The sequence below is a fragment of the Acomys minous genome (genome assembly GCF_964271855.1).
Source record: "Acomys minous genome assembly, chromosome: 15".
Lineage (NCBI taxonomy): Eukaryota > Metazoa > Chordata > Mammalia > Rodentia > Muridae > Acomys > Acomys minous.
The window spans coordinates 101,038,301-101,065,913 of record NC_140497.1 but is presented as its reverse complement, the minus strand read 5'-3'; the positions used below and the strand labels follow the sequence as shown (position 1 = coordinate 101,065,913).

The window sequence follows — 27,613 nt, the reverse complement described above, 5'->3', positions numbered from 1 at the left end:
TGCGCCCCAACAAGAGACTTGACACCCTATGAGCATATAAAGGGGGAGGAAGGCCCCCTCAGTCACAGTCATAGGGGAGGGGAGTAAGGGGAAAATGGGAGGATACAAAGGATGGGATAACCATTGAGATGTAATAAGAATAAATTAATAAAATAAAATTTTAAAAATTTTTTAAAAAGAACAAAACAAAACAGAATCCTTACGCGCGCAGAGCTTTGGTGGACGGGAAGTCCACGGTGCCTCCATGAGCGGGGCACGCCTTGCTGAGCAGATTTCTGGCGTTTTCTTTAGTTTTGGGGGCGGAGTCATGTAGCTCTGGCTGGCCCTATGCCCGGATCGTTCTTCCTCACTTCTAGGGTGACCGCGGTGCGGCCGGATGCAGCCTCATTAGGTCAGTAAGCCAGGCGGGCTGCCTTACACTCAGGTGATAAGGGCCGCGAGGCTAGGTTGGGTTAAGGAGTGGGATCCTGACACACGCACCCGTGACATCCACGTGCATGCACCGCTCTCCCCACCTTCGCCAATCCCAACCGGATGCACCTTTTCTGTGCAGCGGATGCTGTGGTTTGTAAGGCCCTCTGCTCACAGCTGCCCTCAGCAGAAGAGAAGACTGCGCAACGGTTGAACATCCTGTTGCTTTTGGATGTGAAACTAACTCGTGTGCTTGAACAAGTGGCTCCCAGCTGCCCGTGCTATTTTAGGACAATGCAGAGCCTTCGGGACTGTTAAGGGCGTTAACCCGAGTAGATCAGCAGGAGTGTGGACCTTGAAGGTAACAGCTGCTTCTACCATGAAGACCTAAATAAACCTCCTCTGGTTCCTGCTCTCAACTTCCCCCGTTATTCTTGCTTAATTCATTTTTTAAATGTGCACAGCTCTTTAGCCCTCATAGTTATCTCTGTACCACATGCGTGGCTTGTACCTGCAGAGACCGGGAGAGGGTGTGGGATACCCCGGAACTGAGTAAGACAGTTGTGATCCTCAGTGTGGATGGTGGAAAGTTAACTCCTCTTCACAAGCCGAACCGGTGCTCTTAACCACAGAGCCATTACGACCAGAAGAGTGATTGGTACTGTGTGACCCAAGCACTCAGTCCCTGTACAGGGAAGGAGCCCCGGCCTAGAATCCCCCTCGCTGGGGACGTGGCTCAGGGGTGGAGCCCCTGCCTGGAATCCCCCAGTGAGGGGCTGGGGACATGGCTCAGGGGTGGAGCCCCTGCCTAGGATCCCCCAGTGAGGGGCTGGGGACATGGCTCAGGGGTGGAGCCCCTGCCTAGGATCCCCCAGTGAGGGGCTGGGGGCATGGCTCAGGGGTGGAGCCCCTGCCTGGAATCCCCCAGTGAGGGGCTGGGGACGTGGCTCAGGGGTGGAGCCCCTGCCTAGGATCCCCCAGTGAAGGGCTTGGGGCGTGGCTCAGGAGGTGGGAGCCCCTGCCTAGAATCCCCCAGTGAGGGGCTTGGGGCGTGGCTCAACCACAGTGCACCTCCTTATGTGCATGAGTCCCAGAGTTCCATCCTGGAAGACAGAAAAGGAAAGGAAAAAAGAGGCAGTGACCCCTAGAACCTAGAGGCATGAATAACATACCGATTGGTTCACAGGGCTGCCCCCTTCATGAGAGTTAAGAATGGACAACACAGAACCTGGCATGGTGGCACTCGCCTTTAATCCCAGCACTTTGGAAGCAGAGGCAGGTGGATTGCTGTGAGTTCCATGCCAGCCTGGTCTACAAAGTGAGTTGAGGACAGCCAGGGCTACAGAGAAACCTTGTCTTGAAAAATAGAACCAACAATTGTTGGCGTTTTCTTCTGGCTGTTTGATGTGGGATGCTGCTGTGGGGCCCAGGTTGACCTGGGACTCAGCCTCCTGGCATCTCCATCTCCCAAGGGCTTTGCTGACAGGTGTCTTTGCTCCCAGCTGACTATGCCTTTTTTTATTTTGCTTGTTTTGTTCTGTTCTTAAAAGGCATCTCACTGTGCAGCCTTGGCTGGCTGGAAGCGATTGTTCCTTCTAAAACACAGGTTCAAACAGTGTCATGCGTTGAGACAGCAGACACACGTTTGGGCCTGTTTCTCACTAGCTGTGCCATTTTGTCAGGTGTGCAGTGGGTGCTGTGCAGATCCCATAGCTAGGCTCATTGTCAGCTGGCCGCATTGCCAGAACCAGGCCCTTGTTCAGCACTTGCTGGTCCCCAGACAGATGCATCGCCCTGTCCAGGGGCACCAAGGGGGTATGCAGAGGCTGGGGGGATGCCAGCTTAATGCCTGCTTGCTGCCCCTCCCTGAAGCTCCCCTGGTGTGTATAGGTCAGCCTGGAGGCCAGGCTCCTGTTGCTGCCAGAATGATTTCCCCAAATCCGTGCACACACCCACATAGCCTTGCTAATGGTGTGCAGAAAGGAGGAATGGGGCCTTCGAGACGCCTCCCTGCCAAGCGTCATCCTTGGAGCTACACAGTGGGAGAGAACTGATAGTGTCCTCTGCTGTGACACACACACACATGCACACACACATACAGTGGAAAGCTAGTCCCACTACAGTGTTTAAAGCTGGGGCACCAGGGATGCAACTGAACGTGGCAAATGACACCCCAACCCCCAAAACTGAGCTACACAGCCTCTGCTCTCTGTAAAGCCCTAGCCTCAGGTCGCAGCCATCAGAACTCTGAAAGGTGGCTTCATCCAACTGCAGGTCTCTTTCATGCTTTTCTAATTTATGTTTTTAGATGTATTTTTAGTTTATGCCTCTTATGCTTGCATTGTGTACTGTGCATGCCAGATCCCAGCAGAGGTAAAAGGGGTCAGGACTCCACGGTGCTTGTTAGCCAAGCCCAGGTCCTCTGAAAGAGCAACGGGGCTCCCAGCTGCCGAGCCGGCTCTACGACCCCCATCTTTTCTAAATTTTTTTTTCTTTTCTAATTTTTCTTTGCTTTTTTTCTACATTTAGAGACAGGGCTTCTCAGTGCAGTCCTGGTTGTCCTAGAAATCACTATGTAGACCAGGTTGGCCTTGAACTCACAGAGACCTTCCTGCCTCTGCTCCCTGAGTACTGGGGTTAAAGGTGGGTGACACCACGCCCGACTTGGGTAGGCTAGTTTTTATGTCAACTTGATACAAGCCAGGGTTACTCAGGGAAAAGAAACCTCAACTGAGAAAATGGCCCAGGAGTTGGCCTTTGGCAAGCCTGCAGTGCATTTTCTTGGAGGAGGGCCCAGCCCACTGTGGGGGGTGGTGCCATGCCTCCTGGGCAGGTGGTCCTGGGTTCTGTAAGCAAACAGGCTGAGCAAGCTGCGGGGAGCAGCGCCCTCCATGGCCTCTGCGTCAGCTCCTGCCTTGGCTTCCCTCAGTGGACTATGACTCAGGATGTGTTGCTTTGGTCATGGTGTCTTGTCACAGCAGTAGTGACCCTGGCTAGGTCCCCTGCTGCAGTCTGCTCAGGTGTGACCTACAAGAGCCTGGGCCTCAGACAGACCAGGGCCAATGCATTCTGCCAGGTGTCCAGGCTCAGCACGTTTATTTTTTAAAACCAACAACATAATGACGTGTGTGTGGATGCCTGTGGCACTGCTCTGTCCACGCCCTTCACAGGGCTGGGCCCTTGCAAATGAAGGAGAGCAGATGTCTGGCTGGGTGACTAAGTCACCAGTGATCCCAGTGGGGACCACAGAAGCCAGAAGGGCAGCCCTGCAGGGAAGCACGTCCTAGGCTGCCACCAGGGGGCGCCCAGGGGAACACTACAGCAACCTGTGGCTCTCCAGCTGTGATGTGCCTGGGGACCCCTGAACTGACACATGTGGGCAAGACCAGCACTAGCCACATCCAAGTGGTCAAGAGTCAGTTCTGGAAGCTTCTGGACATGAGGTGTAAGTGGGGCCTAGGAAGACCCGTCAGAGACAATAGTGCCTACATGTCATCAGTCTGGGACGGTAGGTGATGCACTCTGCAGGCAGAGGCAGCAGGGTGGCGAGTCTGAGGCCGGGGTGGCCTCCACGGTGGCACCCCATCTCAAAACAAAAATAATAAAATTTCCAGTTGACTGGGAGTCAGTGGGAGACTGCAGATGTGGCCCAGTTGACTTGACGGTACATTACCGACCCGGGCCCCCACTTGCTCCATAGGGGAACCCTGGACGGATTCCTAAGGCACAATAGGGAAGGGAGGTGGGCACCAGGCTGGGTCACGGCCGGCAGCCTGGACCCCTGGACACCAGTCCCACTGCAGGACACAGCACCCAGCATGTGTTTGTGGGGTTCCTGGTGAGTAGGGAGAAAAAAGATGGAGAAGAGAGAAAAGCGGAGGCCAGCCAAATGCATCCTGGGAAGTGGGAGAGGGACACCTGGGTGCTCAGGTCTCTGGTTCCGACCCCTACAGTGCTGCTGGCCAGGGCCGGGCAGGAGCGCCTGAGCAGGGCTGTCAGGTGCGGGGTGCAGGAGTCCGGGCCCATCCCACCAGCCAGGTTCAGAGAGAGAAGTCGCCGGCGCAGATGCGGGCGTGGACCCCCTCGTCCAGGGGCAGGTAGCGGCCCTGCTTCAGGTCCAGAAAGAAGAGCTGGTCTGAGGTCTGGTGGGGGTCGAAGCCTTCACGCTGCAGCCGGGTCTTCTGGATCTTGAAGGTCCCTGGAGGTGAGAGAGGAGAGAGGTGGCTCCCCGCACAGGCTCCTGTCAGCAGGGGACACCTCCCTGGCTTCACACCCTCTGGGTCCTAAGACCCACGCTCTCAGCTGCTTCACGCTATGGTCTCGGAGGTGAGCCACGATATCTGAAGCTGTACCCTCAAAGCCCAAAAGGGGTCTCTTGGGGTTTTGTTGTTGTTCTTATTTTCTTGGAAACGGGGTCTCACTCTGCAGCCCATACTGGCCTCAAACTCAAGGTGACCCTCCTGCCTCAGCCACTTGAGCACAAGGATTATATGGAGGAGCCACCACACTCATCTGAAAACATATTATCTTGTCTACCAAGAAAAGGGCTGGGGGCTGGAGTGACGGCTCAGCGATTAAGAGCATGGGCTGTTCTTCCAGAGGACCCAGGTTCAATTTCTGGAGCCCACATGGCAGCTCACAGCTGTCTGTAAGTCCAGTTCCAGGGACACCCTCACACAGACAGATGCAGGCAAACAGCAATCAATGCTTATAAAATAGAAGCAAACAATTATTTAAAAAGAAAAGAAAGCTGGATGTGGTGGCACACATTTTGAATCCTAGCACTGGGGATGAAGAGGCAGGCAGATCACTGTGAGTTTAAGGTCAACCTGGTCTACAAAGTGAGTCCAGGACAGCCAAGGCTACACAGAGAAACCCTGTCTTGAAAACAAAAAGAAAAGACTGGGAGCCAGGCAGTGGTGGCGCACGCCTTTAATCCCAGGACTCAGGAGGCAAAGGCAGGTGGATCGCTGTGAGTTCGAGGCCAGCCTGGTCTACAGAGAGAGCTAAGAACCCCCCAGGGCAGGTGGCTCTGGGCCTCATTCACACAGGGGACCAGGAGCCTCTATTACAGCAGAGAAGGAAATGTACCTGTGGTGTCCACCTGGGGCAGAAGGCGCAAGAAGATGGGCCGCGCATAGGATGCCAGGACCTTCTGCAGCTCCTGGTACATGGAGTTAGGGTCCAGCTGGCCGTGCGGATCTGCAATGGCTGCCATGCCGGCTTTCCCCTCCACGCCTGCAAAGGGCGTCAGCTGAGGCCATCCTGCCCACCTGGTTAGCCCTGGTCTACTGTGTGACTTCCCAACTGGGAAAACATTAGTCCATCCATTTTATAAGAGGCCCTGTTTCCAGCCTTCTGGTCCTGAGAAAGGGCCCCCAAGCCGAAGCTCAGTATTAGGAATGTGAACGGATTCACCATCCAGTCCGCAGCAGGTCTCCAGGGTGTGTGTGGCCCAAGGGTACTACTGTGCCTGCAGTGCTTTCTGGAAGGACCCGTGGGGCCCCTGCACCCCACAACCACCCGTGCCCCCTGCTTGCCTGGCACAGCCACCCCGTACACAGCCACATCCGTCTGGCCCAGCAGGCGGCTCAGCACGGCTTCTACTTCTGTGGTGGACACGTTCTCCCCGCGCCAGCGGAAGGTGTCCCCGCTGCGGTCGCGAAAATACATGTAGCCCAGCTCGTCCATCACCAGCACATCACCTGCAGGGGAGAGGGGTAGGTGGGACCGCGCTTGGCATCCTGATAGCCAGCTGGGCCGAGAGTTCCGCACCTGAGAGGTAGGCACTGTCTCCCTTGCGGAACACGCTGTGAGCGATCTTCTTGCTGGTGGCACTGTCACTAACGTAGCCATCGAAGCGACGCAGAGGGTCCTGCTGGTTGATCTGGCCGACAAGAAGGCCAGGCTCCCCTGGAGGAGGTGACACTTAGGCTGAGTCGGGGCGGGAGCCGTGGGGATCCCAGCTCCCCAAGGCACAGGGCAGGGGCCGTGCTCACCCGGCTGGCAGGGGATGCAGAGGCCCTGGGCATCGCGCAGTGGCTCCATCGTGTCCTCGTTGACCTTGACCAGGCGGATGGGGTACACGTGCGTGAGGATGCGGCTGTTAAAGCCGCAGGAGCCGACCTGAGGAGGATACGGCGCTGAGCGGCCCGGGGTGGCACTGCAGCCCACACACGCGGTGACTTCAAGGTACGCGCATCGTGGGAGACTGTCGGGAGTTAGCCCACACTACACAGCCGCGAACCTTGCCGTCCATGTTGGCGATGCTGCAGTTGCACTCGGTGGCGCCATAGAATTCACCGATCTGCCGCACGCCGAAGCGCTGAGTGAACTCCTCCCAGATGGCCGGCCGCAGCCCGTTGCCCATGGCCAGACGCACGCGGTGGCGCCGCTCCACATCCCGCACGGGCTGCCTCAGCAGGTAGCGGCAGATCTCACCGATGTACTGCACTACCTGCGGGTGGCCGAGGCGGGCCCAGGCAAGGCTCAATCAGGGCAGGGCCCGGTGTGAAGGAGCTCGGGGCCCGGTGTGAAGGAGCTCGGGGCCCGGTGTGAAGGAGCTCGGGGCCCGGTGTGAAGGAGCTCGGGGTCCGGTGTGAGGGAGCTCGGGGCCAGTGTGAAGGATGGGACTTGGTGGCCAGAGGGACAAGGGATTATCCTGGTACAGCAGGGACAGAGAACTGGCCTTGAAGGAGGCTCCTTGGTTGCATGAGTGGGGTGGGGTCTAAGTGAGAGGCAGGGCCTAGGCAACTGGGTGGAATTGGCTAGGCAAGGCGTGACCCAGGCCAGGCCGAGCATGCCTGAGCAGGAGGGGCGGGGCTTGGTAAGTCAGGGGACCACAAAGCAGTCTGGCCCGGCAGCCCTAGGTTACACTCTTCTGGGTGCAACAGAAGAGTGACACAAGGTGGAGCCAGAGCAAGAAGGGCATGCCCTGAAGCAGGTACTGAGCCCACATGGGGTCAGCCATGCAGAAAGGACATGGCCAGAGCAGGAAAAGCGTGCCCTGACCCAGCCAGAGCCCAGAACGCTGCGGAGCGCAGGGGCGGTGGGCGGGCGCAGGGTGTGGCGGGCGGGGCCAGGGAGGGGCGGGGCCTACCGTGCAGTTGTACTTGACACAGTCATCCCAGAAGCGGCTGGCGGAGAACTTTTTGCGCAGCACTACTGTCAGCCCGTAGATGATACACTGTCCCACGCCCATGATGTTCCCTAGAGGAAGGGTGGCTGTGAGGCTGCCTGCGTGATCCCGCCCACGCCCCTGGGCCCCCCCACCCCCGTACCTGCGGAGTGGTAGAGCGGCAGGCAGTCGTAAAGGACGTCAGCAGGCCGCATGCTGTAGGAATGGTGGCCGAAAGCTGCGATGCGGTAGTACCTGTAGGGAGAGGCAGTGACTGGCGGAGGTCTAGAGGTGACACATCTGGGGAGAGAGGACCCTGAGCCCCAGGGGAAGGCTGCCGGAGAGTGGCGCGCGTTCCAAGGCTTAAAGGGGCGTGGTTGGCTGGAGGAAGAGCTGGGGACCAGAGAGGACCAAAGCCATGGCATGACTCAGAAGGGCCAAAGCAGAAAAACCCCGGGATTTAGGATGTGAAACCCTCAAGGATAAAGGCCAAAGCTGGGTGGGGGGAGGGGAGGGGTGGGGGTCTGCAGGAGGCTGAGCAGGAAATGAGTGGGGCTTAGCCCTAGCAGAGGGAGGAGGAAAAAAGACACTAGGGGCCAGGTGGCAGCTAGGCAGGCTGTGGGCCCTGCTCACCTGCTGTGCACCACAATGGCCGCCTTAGGAAGCCCGGTGGTCCCGGAAGTGTAGATGTAAAACAGCCGGTCTGTGGGAGAAGCAGGCATTGGGCACCGGAAGAACCGAGGACACAGGGGAGAGATGGCAGGGGCCCCTCCACTCACCATCCATGCCCTTGCCTGGGGCTTGTGCCAGGGGTGTGGTGGGCGCCTCACTGAGCATGGGGTCCAGGAGCTGTGTGTCGGGCAGGATGCTCTCAGGCCCCAGGTCTCCAGAGCAAAACTTGAGCAGGCTCTTCCCCAGCTGCTCACTCACTTCCGCCACCGCTGTGATGACACAGGTCAGTTAAGAAGCACCCCTGCCTGCCAGCATCTCCCTATTCCTGAGGTCCCTAGGTCCCCACCCTTCTGGTATCCACCAGGTCTCACCCGCTGCCATCTCCCCGCCATAAATGAGGGCCTTGGCAGCGGAAGTGCCCAGGCAGAAGGCCAGGGGCTCCCGCCTCAGGTTGACATTGAGCAGCGCAGCCACCACACCGGCCTTGGCCAGGCCCAGCCACAACCCCACGAACTCCGGCCGGCCCTCCAGGAACACGGCCACCACATCGCCTGGGGCAAAGCCCAGCTGGCGGAACAGGTTGGCCACGGCATTGGAGTAGGTGTCCAGCTGTGCAAAGGTCCAGCAGACACCAGTGCTGGCGTCCACCAGCGCGAGGCGCTCTGGCTGTCGTTGGGCCACAGCCTGGAAGATGCGCGGGATCGTGTCTCCTGCTCGCCGGTGTCGCCGCAGCTCCAGCCGCACACGAATCAGAACAGAGAGGCCACTGCAGAGAAGGGGACAGGATCACTGTCCAAAGCTGCCTCCAGCCTCAATGCCCCTATTAGGGAGCCCAGGACACTGGGGGTCCAGTATGCTTAGTCCTTTAATAGGTGATAGCTTAGGCAGGAAGTTATGAATCCACTAAGCCAGCCTGTCTACTTCGTGAGTATTAGTCACCATGTACTCTTCCCTGCATGGCCTCATGCCCCGAGCATCGGTATCAAACGCCCCTTTGTGCTCTGTTATGTTGCAGCTGAACACAGGTCAACGCACACAGTTAGCAAGCGAACTCCTACCAGGCCCCAGTCTCTCACTGGGTGGGCGTGTCGGGGGGGGGCGGGGAAGAAGAGGTGGGGAAGAGTTCTAGGCAGGGGCTCCACCCATGAGCCACGCCCACAGCCCCTCACTGGGGGATTCCAAGCAGAGCGCCTTTGCCGAGCCACGCCCCCATCCCTCATTGGAGAAGTCTAGGTAGGAGCTCCATCCCCGAGCCACACCCCACAGCCCTCTTTTATTTTTATTTTTTATTTTTGTCAGGTCGCTAACCGGCCTGCAGCCTGAAGCTTGCACTCTCCTGCCGCAGCATCTGGAGTACCTGGGCTGATAGGCCTGGCTATTAGGAAGGTCTCAGATCTCATCCTTGCTGCTCTCTCTGGGAATGTCCCTTCAGTACCCGCCCCACCCCATCGTCAGAGCACAGAGGATAGCCCGAGATGTGACCACAGGCCAGCCGAGAGGAGACACCACACCTGCCAGTGCCTGGACTCCCACTTGATAGCTCCTGGCTCTCCCAGGCTGGCCCTGACCTCATGGCAACCTGCCTCACGCTACAGAGCCCCACAACTTCCTGCACTCTGTCCTTCCTCCTCTCATCTGTCAGGAGCACCAGGCAGAACTATGGTGAAGGGGAAGGGTGGCAACAGTGGAAATGGGGGCTCAGGACAGTGGGGACAGCGGAAGGAGACAGGTGGCTTCCATACAGTTGGTGCGAAGGCCGTGAGGAAGGTGCCAGTAAGCTCAGTTTATGTGGCTAGAGACGGAGGAGGACACGCCAGGCGAGCACTCTACAAACTGAGCCTCCAATTCTTTTGTTTCTTCCCAAATGGCTAACACCGCCTGGTACCTGGGTAAGACTCAGAAGGGATGAAGAAAAATGCCCTGGGCCGGGTGTGGTGGTGCACGCCTTTAATCCCAGCACTCGGGAGGCAGAGGCAGGCAGATCGCTGTGAGTTCGAGGCCAGCCTGGTCTACAAAGCTAGCCCAGGACAGCCAAGGCTACACAGAGAGACTCTGTCTCAAGAAACAAAAACAAAACAAACAAAAAACAAAAAAACAAGGGGGCCTGGAGAGATGTCTCAGAGGTTAAGAGCACTGGCTGTTCTTCCAAAGGTCCTGAGTTCAGTCCCCTGAAACCACATGGTGGCTCACAGCCATCTATAATGAGATCTTCTGAAATGCAGGTGTACATGCTGGCAAAATACTATATACATAAAAAAATAAATAAAACTTTAAAAAAAATAAAGGGGCCAGGTGTGGTGGCGCACGCCTTTAATCCCGGCACTTGGGAGGCAGAGGCAGGTGGAACACTGTGAGTTCGAGGCCAGCCTGGTCTACAAAGCAAAGTCCAGGACAGCCAAGGTTACACAGAGAAACCCTGTCTCAAAAATAAAAAATGAATAAAAAACAAACAAACAAAGAAGAGGTGAGGGGCGGAGAGGGGAAGGAAGACAGGGAAGCATTTGAGGAGGTGGTCTGAGGCCCAAGGCTGGCCCTCTTGGCTCAGCCCTGCCACATAATCCCCAGTGCTTGGGTGGCAGGTCAGCCAGGACCCCTGCTGCCACACGTGCCCATGCCCAGGGTGGAGGTGTGGTCAGTGGGGAAGGCAGGGCTGAGGTGACGCCAGAATGTCAAGGTGGGACCTTAGAGGTTCAACTGGACAGGGACTTGGGCCCTAAGAGCTGATGAGTGTCATCAGTAAGGAGGAAGTCATGAGCTGAAAGCCAGCCTGGGCTACGAAGTGATTGTGAGACTAGCCTGGGCTAAGGAGACACAGAAAAAAATGTTAATATAATGTTTAAAAGTTTTTAAACTTTAAACTGTCTGGGAACTTGCTCTGTAGTCCAGGCTGGCTACCTACAGAGAGTTGCCTGTCTCTGCCTCACAAATGATGGGATTAAAGTGTGCAAGCCATCCTCCCACTTCCACACATGCACACACGTGCTCACACGGGGACACCCACACAATAATTAATGTAAGGCAGCCACCGTGTGTACTGACTTGACTCGCACGACACACTTACCCTTGTCACTGTGGGGCCACCTGTGATGGGACACGCAAACATGCTGTGAGCCCAGCGTCACCATCTCTGGCTGATTGCGAAATGAGAGCTTTCAGTTTTAGATTTTGGTGTGTCTTGGTTTTTCTTTTCTTTTTTTTCAAGATGGGTTTTCTCTGTGTGCGTAGCCTTGGCCATGCTGAAACTCTCTCTGGAGACCAGGCTGACTTCAAACCTACAGCTGCCTCCTGACTGCTGGGACTAAAGGCGTGTACTACCACACCTGGGTAGTTTTATATTTTTAAAATTTTTATTAATGAATTCACCGTGTGTGTGAAGAGGAGAGGCTGGCTGACTTGTGGGAGCCAGTTGTCTCCATCCACCAAGCGGGGCCTGGGGACGGAAGGCAGGCAGGTCATCAGGCCCGGGGTGAGCCTCTTGACCTCCTCCTCCAGAAGAGTGGCGTCAGAGTCACTGGCGCCTGGGCGAAGGTGCATGTTCCCTCAAGAGGTTAAGAGAAGCCACCATCTTCCTGCTGCAGCTCAGCACTGTGCACCGCATTCCGTCTGCTTCCTTGGGCCTATGTCTGTCGCAGCTGTGCGCTCCTGCATGGTGACCATGTGCTGAACAGCAGACCCAGACACACTGTCTGGGAGGACACTGTGGTCCTTGCTGAATGCAGACAAATTGCCAAAACATGGTGGCTGCCCTGGGGCTTGGCTCACCGTGGCCAGTGTGCAATGAGCAAGGCGCGTATAAAGAGAGAACGAGCTACCAGCCACGAGGAGCACAAACAGACGCCCTGAGCTTGGCTGCTGGCCCACAGCTGCAGTCCCGTACAGTGCAGGGCCAGAGGTTCCAGGCCTGCCTGAACTACACAGCAAGACCCTGCCTCAAGGCAAAATTGGGGGCTGGGGAGACAGCTCAGTGGTTCTCAGCACCCACACAGTGGCCCACAAGCGTCTGTACCTCCAGTTCCAAGACACACATGACACCTTCTGGCCCCTGTGGGGCACCAGGAATGTATGGGGTGCGTGTGGTGAGCAGGAAACACCTACTTACATAATAAGACAACAATTCAGGGGCTGGAGAGATGGCTCAGTGGTTAAGAGCACTGCCTGCTTTTCCAAAGGACCCAGGTTCAATTCTCAGCACCCACATGGCAGCTCACAACTGTCTGTAACTCCAAGATTCTGACACCCTCACACCAACACACATAAATTAAAATTAAATAAAATATTAAAAAAAAAAGACAACAATTCAAAACCTAGCTTTTTGGGCCAGGCACGGTGACACACGCCTTTAATCCCAGCACTCGGGAGGCAGAGGCAGGCAGATCACTGTGAGTTCAACGCCAGCCTGGTCTACAAAGTGAGTCCAGGACAGCCAAGGCTACACAGAGAAACCCTGTCTTGAAAAAACAAAAACAGAAACAAAACAAAACAAAACAAAAAAAATCCTGGCTTTCCCTGCTCATCTTGTGGTCAGAGCCTGATAGGCTGGGCTCAAGGCCTTGTCCTCTCGGTGTTTCTGGAGGTGGAGTCTGGGCCTCACAGCGGGTTCCTGACGTGAGATCTCTGGGCGAGGACCACCATCAACAGAGGGCAGTGAGCCCACGGCCAGAACAGAGCACCGCTAATGAACAGAGTAAGAAAAGCAAACCTCACTGCCAACAGTAAAAGCAAGGTGGCCCAGGCAAAGACATTTGGCCCCAGCATTTACTAAACACCTAGTGTATATCAAGCACCGTGCTCTGCCTACAGCTGCCCTTCATGGTTAGGTTGTCACCACCCAACTGGGATTGGATGGATCAACTGATGGCTCAGAGACGTGAGTTACCACAGGTGAGGCCACAGAGCCAGAGAATGACTCAGAACTGAGCAATGCTCCCACAATCCTCCACAGGCTTCCCACAGTACACGTGTGGGCGATGCACAGAGCAAGTGCTCCATGCATGCACCTCAAAGAAAGCACTGCTCAGAGGTCTAACTCAGAAATCAGAGGACCACCTGCGGTCCACAGGCAGAGCCTGGGCTTTGACCTCCACCACTGTGCAGTCAGCACGCATGCCTTAAGTGCCTCCCGCGTGACCGCTGGCTTTGCCTCGATGGACCCATGAAGATGGGGGTTGTCATCTGAGGAGACAGGACTGTGCCTGCAGGAGACTCTCCTTCTGGAAGGTGCAAATGGGAACCAGACCACAGGTGGCGGCTGTGCAAGGCAGGCCAGGCTCCAGCAGCACTCTGGGCCTGTCAGGGCCGTTCCCTCTCCCATCATCGGGCCCACGCCAGCAGGCTGGGATCCGGTGCTTTGTCCTGACCACATGCTCTGGCACCCAGGCTGGAGGCTGCCCAAGCCACCCCCTCACTGAGCACAAAGACAGCTCTGTCCAGCCCGGCCCTTCCCAGGGCCTCCCCCGCACCCAGCTTCTTTCATCCAGAACCCCAGGACTCCAGCCAGCAGCAGAGCAGGCCCCTTGGAGACCCGGCAGCGCTTGGCAGATGTTCCTGACAGCAGGTGAACTGAGCACAGCTGGGTGGGGGGGTGTCCAGCTCTACAAGGCTGAGACTGGGGTCAAGAGTTCAAGGCCAGCCTGAGCTCCAATGAGACCATTTCAAAAACATCACACACAGACACACAAAGACAAAGAGGGCTGGAGAGAGGAGTCAAGCATTAGACACGCTGGCTGTCCTTGCATAGGACCTAGGTTCAATTCCCAGCACCCACATGGCAGCTACAACTATCTGTAATACCAGGCCCATGGGACCTCACACCCTTACACAGACATACATGCAGGCAAAACACCAATGCACATAAAAATAAATAAAGTCTTAAAACAGAACAACAAAGACAAAAGAAAAGAAGAAGATTCCAAAAGCAAAAGCTATTCACAGTGGCCAGCCAGGTATGGAGTCACACTGCTCGAGCCTGCCAATGGGCACCTGTGTGACACTGAGTGCATTATACACCCACGCTCTGATTCACTCTGCTCGTTAAAAGCCGAGGTATTATTATTATTATTATTATTATTATTATTATTATTATTATTATTATTATTATTATTATTATTATTATTATTATTATTATTATATTTTTGTGCAAGAGAGGGCCTGCGTGTATCTGTGCACACATGGGTGCAGGAACCCGCAGTGGCCAGAAGGTGGCAGTAGATCACCTGGAAAAACCCAGGCCCTCTGAAGATCCCCGGTGAGCCGGCTCCCCAGCGGCCCACTCTTTCTAAGATTACCACCTGCCTGTTACCCCAGAGGCTGAGGTAGGAGGATGTCCAGTTTCAGGCAGCCTGGGCAAGAAAGACAAGACAGGGTGGGGGTGGGGGAGAAAAGGAAAAGAAAGAATACTGAAAGCTGAACCCGTAAGAGCCCAGATCAAAAGGTCAGACAAAGGCTGTGCCCTGGGCTCAGCAGGCAGCCCTTGCTCCACACTGCAGCACCCAGCTGAGGTGACACAAGCTTGTCACCCCAGTGCAAGGGAGGTGAAGGCAGAGGCTTATCCTCCACTCTGTGAAGAGTTCAAGGCCAGCTTGACTCTAAAATCAAGCCCGAGTGCCTCATGCGCCAGTGGCTCGCACTCTTCACCGACTTCCCTGACCACTGTACTAATTTGTTCCGAATGAAGTTTCTTCGATACTTTGAGAGAAGAAAAACAGAAAGAAAAAGTCCAGGGGGCAGAAGGCAGGTGAGAGCCACTGAAGAGACACCTCCTCCGCCCTGTTAGCGTGGGAGGCCCCATTCCCAGACGGTTCGGCTCTCCCCCAAAAACCTGTTTCCTCACCCTCAGCGATGAATGCTGGCTGAGTCTGCCTCTCTGAAGGTGCCCATGGACCCACAAGGGTTGACCCGAGACTCCGAATGCCAGCAACACTAAGGCTACCGCAGAACGACCCCCAGCTCTCTTCAGCAGAACCCTGGGAAAATCCCAGAGCCGCCAGGGTCCCTGCACACCGTGAATCCCCGGAGAACCTCACCTCTGGAGACTCCCTGGTATATACAGTGACCTTAGACTCCCTTTAGACCCCTTTAGACTCCCCTCAAGACGGTCCTTCACCCCAAACCTATTCATTCCAAGAATCTGGACAGTGGGTCACCTCTCAGTCTCCACCGCGCCACTGGAACCCCCAGCTCTCTCAACACCCACCAGTTACCAGTTACTCTAACGGTGGCCGCCTACCACCCTAACAGCACACCATGTCCCGATTGCGTACTCAAATCCCTCCAGACGCCCCCTTTCGGTCTCCTGCAGGACCCGGTAGAGCCCTCCAATCAGTCGCTCCACCTTCAGACCCCGTCCCCAGCCTACAAAACCAACCCCAGGCCACTAGGGGACCCTCACACCACCCTGCAAGCATGCAGGACCTCTGAGCTTTCAACCCCACCTACTTACAAGAGGTCCCGCCTCGCCGTCTTGCAGACGATGCGCAGGAAGCGCCAGCCGCCGCCGCCCACGTACACACCGAACGCCGCCGCGGCGCTCCAGGTCCACGGAAGTCCCAGCAACCAAAGCAGCGCCAGTGAGGCCACCGAGGCCGTTCCCGCTCCCGGAACCCGCATCCTGCGGGGCACACAGCTGAGGTCGCTGACCCCGCCCAGGGCGCATCCCTGGCTACCCACTGTCCCAACAGGCTGTAGCCTAAACCCAAAGGCGTTTACTAGGAGCCTGGCCCCGCCCCCAGCACATACCTAGGAACCGGGCCCCGCCCCACTGCTCTGAGTTAGGCTCCGGGGAAGCCTCAAGCCAACCAGTTTCCTTAACTCGCCCCGCCTCAAGGCCTAGGATTGGCCCCACGCCTGTCAATCATTGCCATCCCGCCCTCTCCCGGCCCCAGAATTTCTACGTCAATCAACGCAGGACCCCGCCCCATGCTTTGACCATGTGGCTAGACACCCCCACCGCCAAGCTCCACCCCTGTACTTCAACCATCCAAGCCTAGGGGAAGCCTTTGTACCCCTCACACACCTGGCCCCTTGGCGGCCAATGGTTCCGGCAGCGCCCTAATGTTGCCTCACCCCTGTCCTGTGTCCCAAAATTCACATACCGTCCTCAAGCTTATCCTGCCTGGGAGCCTGGGAGTTCCTATTGGGGCCGCCTCTATGTCCTACCTAGACCCGGGTCATTAGGCCACGCCCCCCGATGAGGCCTCTGCCTCCGCCCACAAGTGCGAGCCTCAAATCACAGCCCGCCCCCCTGATCGGGGCCCCGCCCCCCAGGGTGCACGCGCTCACTGCCCCCCACCCCAAGTCCCTCTTACACGTGAGACCTACGGCCCCGCCCCAAGACAGGCCCCGCCCCTAGCCCGCCCAGGCCCCGCCCCAGGTGAAGCCTATGGCCCCGCCCCCCGGACGTGGGCCCGCCCCCAGGCCCTAGTGTCTCTGACATTCTGGACCCAGATTCTACCTGAGGTTCCCGCGCCGCCTCCAGGCCTTGTCAGTCACCGGCCACGGAGAGGCCCGGTCTGCGCGGCCCACCCAGCGCCTGGCTCCGCCCCACGCCCCTCGGTCCCGCCGCCTAACGCTCCCGGCCCCTCACCCTGCTCCGCACCGGCTGACCCCCTTCCGGAGGCCTGCACCATAGAGAGGACATGCTGGCCAGAGAGCCCATGGCCCAACGAGACGCGCGAGCTAGAGCGACAGGCCCAGGCTACCCTACGAGTCTCCACGGCAACGAAGCGAAGGCCTAGCTCTCCGCCCCAGCGTGCGGTGAAGACTCGCAGGTGCTGAGGGCGGGACCGTGGCTGCAGGGGGCGCGGCTCTGTCCCGCCCAAACCCAGAACACATCCAAGATCTCCAAACCACACGCCTGAGGCACCCCGCTCCTGCCCAGGGCTCGCCTGTGCCGGAGCTTGCCTGATCCATCTTGTCCTAAATACAAGCCCTGAGGCTTCTCAGCATTCCAGACTCCCGAGAGTCGAAATTCACACCCTTGGGGCCCCAGAGGCCTCAGTCTTGGAGATTAGGAGCCCCCACACCCCCAGTTCTACCTCCCCCAAACCTTAACAAGTCACATTCCAGAATCGCAGGGCAGGCAGGCGCACATCAGGTCCCCAACCTTCCTTCTTGCACCCCCTCACGAGACTCGACCGCACCCCAGGATCCCTTGGTGCTTGCTCCCTAAGGGGCAGGGCCCCGCCTCGAGCCCTGTTTGCACCCTCCCCCCCAGGGTCCTAAGCGCCCATCCAGAGGCGCCCCTACCCCTAGCCTCCTGCTGACGTGCCCTGAGCCGGGTGTCAAGGCTAACCTGCTCAGGCTTGCAGACCCCCCGGCCCTCGCTGCTCCCTCGCGGGTTCTCGCAGAAGCTACAGCAGTTGGCCTGGCCAGGGAACTTCTTCTGGTTGGTGGGTCCCTTCAGGAGAGGAGCCCTTTGCAGAGTGGCTTCTCACTCACAGCGCCCCAGCGTGCCTCTGCCCTGTTCCTCCCTCCCAGGAACCCTCCCACGCCCCCTGCCCACCCTGCGGGCTTGCTTGTTTTCTGCCCCGCTTGGCCGACCTTCCCACAGCTCTCCTTGGGAGGAGGCCAGCCAGGGCCGGCTTCCAGCGCCACTAGAAGGCCAGGGCTGGGCAGGCGCGGCCCCAACCCCGCCCGCAGCTGCCATTGGTCTCAAGGAGGTGGGTGGGTGGGATGGGGGGGCGGCTGACGAACTCGAAAACTGCACTCAGCCGGCCACGGGTCAACAAAAACCCGTCTCTAGAGCCCCCTCTTTCCTATTGCGATCACACCGTTTTACAGGTGATGGTTCCGAGTGCTGCAGCCGGGTTCAGCCCTGCCGCCTGCCTTCCTCCTTGCTCATGGCTTCCTCCTGTTTCCATATTCCTGGAACATCTCCTGTGCCCTTTGCCCCACTTCCTCCTCTCGCCAGCCCGTGCCCCGCCCCTTCCTCTTTCTTCTCCTTTCCCTAGTCGGCTTCTCCAAGTCTATAGAGAGCGGAGTGTTAGCATCGGGCTCTTGACCCCTCATTAGATTTTCTGCACCTGCTCCCCAGTTCTCGGCCCCCAAAATCGGAAAGGTTGATGGCAGGCTGGCGAGATGGCTCCGCGGGTAAGGGTGCTTGCCGCCAAGCCTGAGGGCCTCGGTTTGATCCTCGGGATCAACTTGATGGAAGAGAAATTCCAAAAGTTATTCTCCAACCTCCAGGCATATGACACACAATACAGACAGACAGACAGACAAATAAAGGATAGTGGCTTGCCTCTAATTCCAGTGTTCGGGAGAGCAAGGACGGAGGCTTCTGAGGCGGAGGCAGTCTGGACTATAAACTTAGAAAGTCCCCGTTTGGAAGAGCTAAAGGCGTGGTAGAGGGCTTGCCTAGCGTGTAGGAAGCCCTGGGTTTGTGTGCGCCTTTAGGCCATAAACAAGGCACGGGGATGGGAAGTCGGGGTCACCCTTAGCTACGTAACAACTCAAGACTGCAATGGAAAGAGAGGAAAGCCTCCTGCCACTGCCACTAGCAAACCTAGCACAGTCGCAGTCGGTGACCGACCAGGGAGATGGCGCACCCTCAGCATGTCCTTTGTCGTCTGCTTGAAATTGATCGGGAGAAAGCTGAGTGCGCCCAGAAGCTTCCTGTCTGTCACTTACATCTTTGATTTTTCAGCTGAGCCCACCCACCCGCTTCATTTCTATCTTTGTAAACAATCACATTCAACTGAACATGCTCAGGGCTGACCAGAGGTGCTTGCCACCAAGCCTGATGACCTCGGCTCGATCCTCAGCACACAGCGGAAGTAGAGAAGCAAGTCTCTCACGCTGTCCCTCGCGTTGTCCTCTGCTCTCCATAGGTGCACTGTGTGGCCTCCTGTAAAAACAACTAAACCTGCCCGGGCGGGGGGGGGGGGGGGGCTCCTGAACAAGTCCTCGGGGGTCCACAACACCTTGCTTTGGAAATGACACCTGTGTCACTTCCTGTGGCAACAGTAAAATTTATCTAGTCTTTGCTCTTCACTGAGCTGTTTTGTCTTTGCAGACACGAGGATTCACACCGTTATTACAGCAGGAAGATCAGGGTCAACCTTGACTACATAGGGAATCTGAGGACGGCCTGGGCTGCAAGAAACCTCTTCTCAAACACAAAAACAAAGCTGAGTGCTGGTAGTAGACATCAATTCCAGCACTCAGGAGGCAGAGGCAGAGGCAGGCGGATCTCTGTGAGTTCGTGGCCAGCCTGGTCTACTGAGTGAGTTCCAGGGCAGCCAGGGCTACACAGAGAAACCCTGTATCAAAAAAAAAAAAAAGCAAAAGACAAAAATCAAACCAAAAAAGGTTTATTTGAGCTCTATCAGAGCATTCCAAACCCAGAGCACAGACTACAGCTGCCTTGAGTGACACACTCACCTTGGAAGAGTTTATCTGGGTTTTGATAGTTAAGCAGGGGGTAGGGAGTGCTAGAAATCTTTGTTTCCACATGTAGTCTGGGTGATGAGAAGGGACAGAGAAGAGGGAGCCTGTAGCATTTAGGTTTTATTTTTTTAATCTTTTTCTTTATTTATTAATTTTTATTTATTTATTTATTTATTTTTTTCTTTTAACACAAAGCCTTGGCTGTTCTGGACACTGTAGATCAGGCTGCCTCAAACTCACATAGATCCGCATGCCTCTGCCTCCCGAGTGCTAGTGCTGGGAATAAAGGCGTGCACCACCATGCCCAGCCAGCTTATCCCTTCATTGCTGCAGTTTACTGTTTTGTTTGCTTTTCTATGTTGCACATGATAGAAGGCAGGCCCTGTGCCACGCCCCCAGCCCCTCACAGGGGGATTCTAGGCAGAGGCTCCACCCCTGAGCCATGCCCCCAGCTCCTCACTGGGGGATTCTAGGCAGGGGATCCACCCCTGAGCCACGCCCCCAGCCCTTCACTGGGAGATTCTAGGCAGGGGCTCTATTTCTAGTAACGCCCCCAGCCCTTCTCTTTTTTGTCATGTGTCCCAGGGTGTCCCTCCTGCATCAGTACTGGGCTCACAGGTTCTCTGTTTCGTTAACACCTTGCAGCAGCTTGGCCCCGTTGAAGGGCTGTGAGGCTTCCCTGGCCCCTTAAACCAACTCTGCTTCTGTAAAGGTCAACCTATGGTACGATTAGTGGCTAATCTGGCTTCTGAGGTTTCTATTCTTGAGGTTGGTGGGTGGGGGCGGGGCACAGTCAGCAGGCGCCAGGCCACACGGGATCCTCCTCCCCTGTCCCCAGCCCCTCACGTGCTGTTACCATGGTATCCCTCTTCTCTGGCCGCATCCTGATCAGGAACAACAGCGACCAGGATGAAGTGGAGACTGAGGCGGAGCTGAGCCGCCGGCTGGAGAATCGGCTGGTGCTGCTGTTCTTCGGTGCCGGGGCTTGTCCCGAGTGCCAGGCCTTCGCCGCAGTCCTCAAAGACTTCTTCGTGCGCCTCACTGATGAGTTCTATGTGCTGCGGGCGGCACAGTTGGCCCTGGTCTATGTGTCCCAGGACCCGACGGAGGAGCAACAGGACCTGTTCCTCAGGGACATGCCTGAGAAGTGGCTCTTCCTGCCGTTCCATGATGACCTGAGAAGGTGAGGCCCAGGGAAGGCCAGGGAGGGCTTCCTGGAGGAGGTGTTTACTGTCCCAGTACTAGAAGCTAGTGCAGAAAGAGATGTCCCAGGCCGGGCGTGTTGGTGCACGCCTTTAATCCCAGCACTCAGGAGGCGGAGGCAGGCCGATCTCTGTGAGTTCAAGGCCAGCCTGGTCTATAAAGAGAGTCCAGACCAACCAAGGCTACACCCAGAAACCCTGTCTGGGAAAAAAAAAAAAAAGAAGAAGAAGAAGAAGAAAGAAAGAAAAGGAAAAAGAAAGACAGAGGGGGCAGGGGTCACTGCATGGGCAGGGGTCACTGCGAAAGCAGGTGCCTGGTAGAGGACTTTACAGCCTGCGCCTATTTTAGAACTTCCAATTTTCTGGTTAAGCGGAGCTACTGTGTGGCAGGGTCTCATGTAGCCCATGCTGGCTTCCCACTTGCTGTGTAGCCAAGGCTAGCCCTGAACCCCCATCCTCCTGTCTGTGCTTCCCAAGTGCTGAGACGACAGTCACCACACCTGGCATTTATATATATATATATTTGTGTGTGTGTGTGTGTGTGTGTGTGTGTCTATATGCACTGCCCATGTGCAGCACATGCCATTGTGTATTCTCTGGATCTCTCACAGGAACCCGGAGCTGGCAGGCAGGGCTGGTCTAGCAGCTGGCAAGCTCCAGGGGTCCCTCAGTGACCACACTCAGCCAGCACTTGGGTTATTGGGACCAGCATTCCAGTCCTTATCCTTGGACAGCAAGTGCTTGACCCTCTGAGACTTCTCCTAACCTTTCTTGGTCTACTGAGTTGGAACTCACAGCAATCCCCCTGCCTCAGCTCCCTAAGTGCTGAATGACAAGCAGGCACCACCCCACCCAGCTTCTTTTGCTACCAGCAATAAACATCCAAGGAGGCTGTGGCTCGAGGCTCTGAGTTCCATGCCAGTTCTGAGAAAGCCTCAGTGCGGCAACATCTGAACGCCCTACCTCCCAAAGCCCACAGGGTTCCAGATGTGCCCCCCTCAGGGCGGGGGTGGGTGAGCTGGGGAGTCTGTCAGGAGCAGCCAGCGTCCTGACCTTTCGCCCATTTCCATGTCTTTCTTGCACAAGTTCAAGGCTCCTGGTCACGAGGGCCCCATTCCACCCGTCGGGATCAGAGTCGGGACACCCACTCGCTGTGCAGCCTCGTGGCTTCCACCCCACACATGAACAGCATTTCTGTCCCCAGGGAAGAAATACCAGCTAAGAGGGACAAAGTTCACACACCCCGATCCTGGATCCTGGGATGATGTGCAAGCCTCTCATTCCAGCATGGGGGGGGGGGAGGTGTTAACCTGGGAAGATCAGCAGTTCAAAGTCACTATTTTCTATATAAGTAGTGGAGGCCAGCCTGGGCTACAAGAATAAACAACACCAACAAACTAAGCAAGAATCAAAGGTTAAGAACTTTGGCTGAAGCCAGGCAGTGGTGGTGGTGCACCCCTTTGATCCCAGCACTCAGGACGCAGAGGCAGGTGGATCTCTGTGAGTTCGAGACCAGCCTGGTTTACAAAATGAGTCTAGGATGGTCAAGGCTATACTCAGAGAAACTCTGTCTCAAAAAAACCAAACAACAAAAAAAAACCCAACAACTTGGGGTGAGCTAGGGGGTGGTGACATTTGCATTTAATCCCAGCAGGCTGATCTCTCTGAGATTTCAGACTGCATAGTGAGTTCCAGGGCATAGCTTCCTAATAAAAATCCATCCGTGAGCGTGGAGGGCACAAAGGGCGTGAACTCCGGCCTCGATGTGAGTGGAGGTCCAGGGTCCCCTAGAGATGCTGACAGATTCTTGGTGGCCTTAGAACACTGAAATCCCTGTCTTTGCCTGTGGTGTGGGAATGCTTTAGGCCAGTGCTTGACCCTGTGGCCTTTCTGGGAATAGGAGAGGATATTTTAAAAAGCCAGCAGAGGGCCGGGCGTGGCGTGCACGCCTCTAATCCTAACACTCGCGAGGCAGAGGCAGGTGGATCACTGTGAGTTCGAGGCCAGCCTGGTCTACAAAGTGAGTCCAGGACAGCCAGGGTGACACAGAGAAACCCTGTTTCAAAAAACAAAAACAAAACAAACAAACAAAAAAAGCCAGCAGAGGCCCGAAGAGATTGAACAGAGTTGGAGTAGAGTCCGAGACTAGGGTTAGAGAAGAGAGTTGGTGCAGGAAGAAAGAAGAGAGAGCAGGGCTAGAGAGAGCAGGAAAAATGAGATGGGGCAGAGTGAAATTAGGAGAAGGCTGAAAGTGAGCGGCCAGCAGAGCTAGTGACAGTGGAGCCGGGAGAGGCACATTGTTGGGGGACTTTGAAGGGCTGGGCTGGAGACTGGGGGGCAGGGCTGGCAGGGAGTGAAGAGAACCAGTAAAGAAAACATAAAATATAAGAAAAACAAAATAAAGCCGGGCGTGGTGGCACATGTCTATAATCCCAGCCCTTGGGAGACAGAAGCAGGTGGATCGCTGTGAGTTCGAGGCCAGCCTGGTCTACAAAGCGAGTCCAGGACAGCCAAGGCTACACAGAGAAACCCTGTCTCGAAAAACCAAAAAGAAAGAAAGAAAGAAAAACAAAACAAAAAACAAACATTTTACGGCTGCCCATTCAGAGCCCGAGTGAGATGCCGGCTGTACCCAGCCAGGGTCTCCCCGCGGGCCTTTGCACGTACCCTATCTCGAAGGAACACTGTGCCAGTTCTTCCGCGCCCCCCGCCCCCGCCCCCGTCACCCCCATCCATAAGATTTCCGTTCAAACTTCACCTCCACAGAGAGGCTGTCTTTGCTCAGCTTCAGGGTCCTTGATAGCCTTTCGCAGTCTGCATTCATTCATTGCACACGTTTCCCGGCCATTCCTCCGCCCGCCTCGCTGTCTGAAATCCTTGCTCCGAGGCGCTTCTTCACACACAATTTACCCAAGATGGACACCAAAAGGGGAGAGAAGGCCAGCGGAGAGGGAGGGTGTGAAAGGCGGGTCCTCGAGCGTCCCGCCATGCGGGGAGGGGGCGGGAGACAGCGCGCGGGAGGGACGGAGCGGAGGAGGGGTCGCCACGGCGGGGCTGACGCGCGCGCTCCCTGCAGGGACCTCGGGCGCCGGTTCTCAGTGCGACGCCTGCCTGCGGTCGTGGTACTCAAGCCGGGCGGGGATGTGCTGACGAACGACGCGACGGACGAGATCCAGCGCCTGGGGCCCGCCTGCTTCGCCAACTGGCAGGAGGCGGCTGAGCTGCTGGACCGCAACTTCCTGCAGCCGGAGGACCTGGACGAGCCCGCGCGGCGCAGCTTCACCGAGCCTCTGCGCCGTCGCAAGTACCGCGTGGATCGGGATGCCAGCCGGGGGCGGGGCCGGAGTGGCTGCGACTCTGGTGACCCGCAAGGGAACCCGGGTGCGGGGGCGCAGCTCTGGTGACCCCTTCCCAGGGGAACCCGGGTGCAGGGGCGCAGCTCTAGTGACCCCCGCAGGGGAGCCCGGGTGCAGGGGCGCAGCTCTGGTGACCCCACCCCAGGGGACCCCGGGTGCAGAGACGCCCCTCTGGTGACCCCCGCAGGGGAACCCGGGTGCAGGGGCGCAGCTCTGGTGACCCCTCCCCAGGGGAACCCGGGTGCAGGGGCGCAGCTCTGGTGACCCCTCCCCAGGGGAACCCGGGTGCAGGGGCGCAGCTCTGGTGACCCCTCCCCAGGGGAACCCGGGTGCAGGGGCGCAGCTCTGGTGACCCCTCCCCAGGGGAACCTGGGTGCAGGGGCACAGCTCTGGTGACCCCACCCCAGGGGAACCCGGGTGCAGGGGCGTTCACGTCTTCCAAGTTCAGTGCTGTCTGGGACAGCAGCCCAGACAGGCCTTGACTCACACCTCCTCGGCCATGCCAGCTAACAAGAGTTTTCTCTCCTAGTCCTCGAAAGAACGTGGATTCCCCACGAAAAGATGTTGGGCAAAGTACCCAGGTCTTAATGCCCGCTAAGCAAGCTTTCTACCCACAGAACCCTTAGCCTCAAAACTCCTGCCCAAAACCAACCGAAGAAACAAACAAACTCTCCTGCCAGGTGCGCTTTGTGGTGCGGGTCTGTCATTCAGCGCTCTGGGCGCGGGACAGGGCCCGTGAGCTGTCCCAATGCGGAATGGCGCTCGCTGTCGCCTTGACAACCGGAGACCAATCCCCGGAACCCACAAGGTAGAAGGGAAAACCGACTCCCACAAGTTGTTGACCGCCTCACGCTGATGATGGTATGCGCATGCCCAGAAACAAATGACTAAATCTAACAATCTAACAAAGTAGTGGGGTTTGTTCTTTTTTTTTTCTTTTTCTTTTTTTTTCTTTTTGGTTTTTGGTTTTTGGTTTTTAGAGACAGGGATTCTCTGTATAGCCTTGGCTGTCTTGGACTCGCTTTGTAGATCAGGCTAGCCTCGAACTCACAGCGATCCACCTGCCCCTGCTTCCCAAGTGCTGGGATTAAAGGCATGCGCAACCACCACCCGGCTTGCTCTTTGTTTTTTCGAGACAGGGTTTCTCAGTGTAGCCCTGCCTGACCTGAAACTCACTCTATAACTTAGGCTGGCCTCGAACTTAGAGATCTGTCGGCCTCTGCCTCCCGAGTGCTGGGATTAAAGGCGTGCGCCACCACCGCCTTCGCAAATGGCTTTTTTTAAAAGTGTGTGCAAAGCAACAAAAGAAAAGAAAAAAGAAAACAAAGAGGTGTGTGCGCAGAAGGATGCGGAGTGTAAGGCCATTCGTGGCTACGCGGAGACCTCTAGGGCAGCCAGGGCTGCAGGAGACTGGTGACTAGAGCCATTCCCGGGCTCGGAGGCTTCGGGACAGCGCCGGGGGGGAGTGCGAGTTTTGGCTTTGCCTGCGGCGCCCCCTAGCGGTGCGGTGGGGATGGTGCGTGCGAGAGAGCGCGCCCACAGCCTGACGTCCTGGACCAAGGCTGAGTAGATGAAGGAAAAAGGCTGCTGACCCGAGGAGTTGGACCCTAAAGCATCTCACCCGCCTCCATTCCCAACTCTGAGCAGTGGGGGAAACTGAGGCTCAAGACTGAGTACATCCTAAGAATGCCTGCTGGCCACCAAGCCTGACTACCTGAACTCAGAGAAAAAGGATGGAGGGGAAAGGGAAGCGCTCCCCGAGTACAGTCAGCGCTCGGAAACGGGGTGAGGTTGCCATTAGCCTACTTCCTGCTGCTTCCGGATGTGGAGCTTCTTGGGCCAAGTTCGATCTTTCCATCAGACTATCTGGTTTCTTCTTGTTGTCGTTTCTTCTTTGTGCACAGCTACTTAACAAACCATGACCAAGGACAACCAGCAACCCCACCTCTCGGGGCCCTAGCACTTATATATTCTCGGAAAAGTTTCCAGAATTGCAAATATCACACACTCACAGAAACTATCTGCAGCTGGCAAAGCCATGCCTCTGCTAGAGCACGAGGTAAAACACGCGTGCTCTGTGCTGCTCTGAAGAGCCCCATAGCCCACACCTGGGATTAAAACAAAGACATTCCTATAATATTCCATGTTGGGGAGATTGTTTGGTTAGGTTTTGTTTGGTTGGTTTTTGGTTTTTTTGAGACAGGGTTTCGCTGGGTAATAGCCCTGGCTATCCTGGAACTCTCTTTGTAGCCCAGGCTGGCCTCGAACTCAGAGAACTGCCTGCCTTTGCCTCCTGAGTGGTGGAATTAAAGGCATGTGCCAGCACACCCAGCTTATTCTGTGTTTTTTAAAGAAACCAAAATCCCAAAATTCTCACTGCAGTCTGTCCTTCACAAGGAGTAATAAGTGGGGAATTTAAAATGTATTATTACTGTTATTTTGTTTTTCAAGACAGGGTTTCTCTGTGTAGTGGCTGTCCTGGATTCCCTCTGTAGACCAGGCTGGCCTTGAACTCACAGAGACCTCTTGCCTCTGTCTTCTGAGTGCTGAGATAAAAGTCATATGCCACCACCATCTGCCTGGAAATTTAAAATATTAATTAAAATAGATTAATTAATTAAAACAGGCATGCATGGTAGTGCATGCCTTTAATCCCAGCACTCCAGAGGCAGAGGCAGGTGGAGTGCTGTGAGTTCGAAGCCAGCCTGGTCTACAAAGTGAGTCCAGGACAGCCAAGGCTACACAGAAAAACCCTGTCTCGAAAGAAAGAGAGAAAGAAAGGAAGGAAGGAAGAAAGAAAAAATTAGTACTCCTCATTCACCTTGTATTGGAATGTAAATATTGTGCAGTTGCTATGGGACGCTGCCCCCCTTTTAAGATGTATTATTTAGGGGGCTGGAGAGATGGCTCAGTGGTTAAGAGCACTGCCTGCTCTTCCAAAGGACCCGGGTTCACTTCCCAGCACCCACATGGCAGCTCACAACTGTCTGTAACTCCAAGATCTGACACTCTCACACCAATGCACATAAATTAAAATTAAATAAAATATTTTTAAAAATGTATTATGTATATGGTATTCTGTCTGCACATACCCCTACAGGCCAGAAGAGGGCGCCAGATCTCATTATAGATGGTTGTGAGCCACCATATGGTTTCTGGGAACTGAACTCAGGACCTTTGAGCCATGTCTCCATTTCTGGGAACCGTTTTGTAGTTCCATGAACCATAAAGTGGAGTTGGCACAGGGACCAGCAATTTGACTCATAGACCTTCGCCGCTGGAGGCGGGATTTCCACACGTGCATATGCCAGCCTCTAGCATCGTAACTGACACTTGCCAAAAGGCAGCTGCGCCCCAGATGCCCACCAGCAGACCAGTGGACCGACCTGCGGTGTGCCCAGGGTGGAGTGGTGCTCAGCCACCAACAGAAAGCACTCACAGGCTGCCACACAAGGTGTGAGTGACCGCAG

At 56.1% G+C, this 27,613-nt stretch overlaps 2 protein-coding genes across 7 annotated transcripts; one reads left to right on the top strand and one right to left on the bottom strand.

Annotated features, from left to right (window-relative positions):
* Window positions 1-3,490: 3,490 nt before the first annotated feature.
* Window positions 3,491-18,077, bottom strand: SLC27A1 (solute carrier family 27 member 1). Of its 6 annotated transcripts, XM_084759163.1 has the most exons (13): window positions 17,490-18,077; window positions 15,639-15,806; window positions 8,572-8,966; window positions 8,308-8,469; window positions 8,162-8,231; window positions 7,692-7,783; window positions 7,511-7,620; window positions 6,659-6,868; window positions 6,411-6,537; window positions 6,187-6,324; window positions 5,952-6,116; window positions 5,503-5,649; window positions 3,491-4,609 (listed from the first exon to the last, which is right to left on the bottom strand). In XM_084759163.1, the coding sequence occupies exons 2-13, from the start codon at window positions 15,803-15,805 to the stop codon at window positions 4,452-4,454; spliced, it is 1,941 nt and encodes a 646-aa protein (XP_084615289.1). In that variant the 5' UTR covers window position 15,806; window positions 17,490-18,077; the 3' UTR covers window positions 3,491-4,451. The 6 variants fall into 6 exon arrangements, with proteins under 6 accessions (XP_084615289.1, XP_084615288.1, XP_084615286.1 ...); XM_084759162.1 differs by lacking the exons at window positions 3,491-4,609; window positions 5,503-5,649; window positions 17,490-18,077 and adding an exon at window positions 16,782-16,803 and having other exon boundaries at window positions 5,674-6,116; XM_084759160.1 differs by lacking the exons at window positions 3,491-4,609; window positions 5,503-5,649; window positions 17,490-18,077 and adding an exon at window positions 16,650-16,749 and having other exon boundaries at window positions 5,674-6,116.
* A 1,830-nt stretch (window positions 18,078-19,907) lies between these two features.
* Window positions 19,908-24,432, top strand: NXNL1 (nucleoredoxin like 1). Its single transcript, XM_084759233.1, has 2 exons — window positions 19,908-20,768; window positions 23,864-24,432. The coding sequence occupies exons 1-2, from the start codon at window positions 20,443-20,445 to the stop codon at window positions 24,189-24,191; spliced, it is 654 nt and encodes a 217-aa protein (XP_084615359.1). The 5' UTR covers window positions 19,908-20,442; the 3' UTR covers window positions 24,192-24,432.
* The last annotated feature ends 3,181 nt before the right edge of the window (window positions 24,433-27,613 follow it).

What these genes read in the sequence shown, in the direction of transcription:
- SLC27A1 (XM_084759163.1), bottom strand. Translation starts at nt 15,805, where the DNA reads ATGCGGGTTCCGGGAGCGGGAACGGCCTCGGTGGCCTCACTGGCGCTG. An exon ending in CCCAGGCAAGGGCATGGATG is followed by an intron (nt 8,232 to 8,307) that starts GTGAGTGGAGGG and finishes CTTCTCCCACAG; the next exon opens with ACCGGCTGTTTTACATCTAC. An exon ending in GCCGCTCTACCACTCCGCAG is followed by an intron (nt 7,621 to 7,691) that starts GTACGGGGGTGG and finishes CCCTTCCTCTAG; the next exon opens with GGAACATCATGGGCGTGGGA.
- NXNL1 (XM_084759233.1), top strand. Translation starts at nt 20,443, where the DNA reads ATGGTATCCCTCTTCTCTGGCCGCATCCTGATCAGGAACAACAGCGAC. An exon ending in TTCCATGATGACCTGAGAAG is followed by an intron (nt 20,769 to 23,863) that starts GTGAGGCCCAGG and finishes CGCTCCCTGCAG; the next exon opens with GGACCTCGGGCGCCGGTTCT.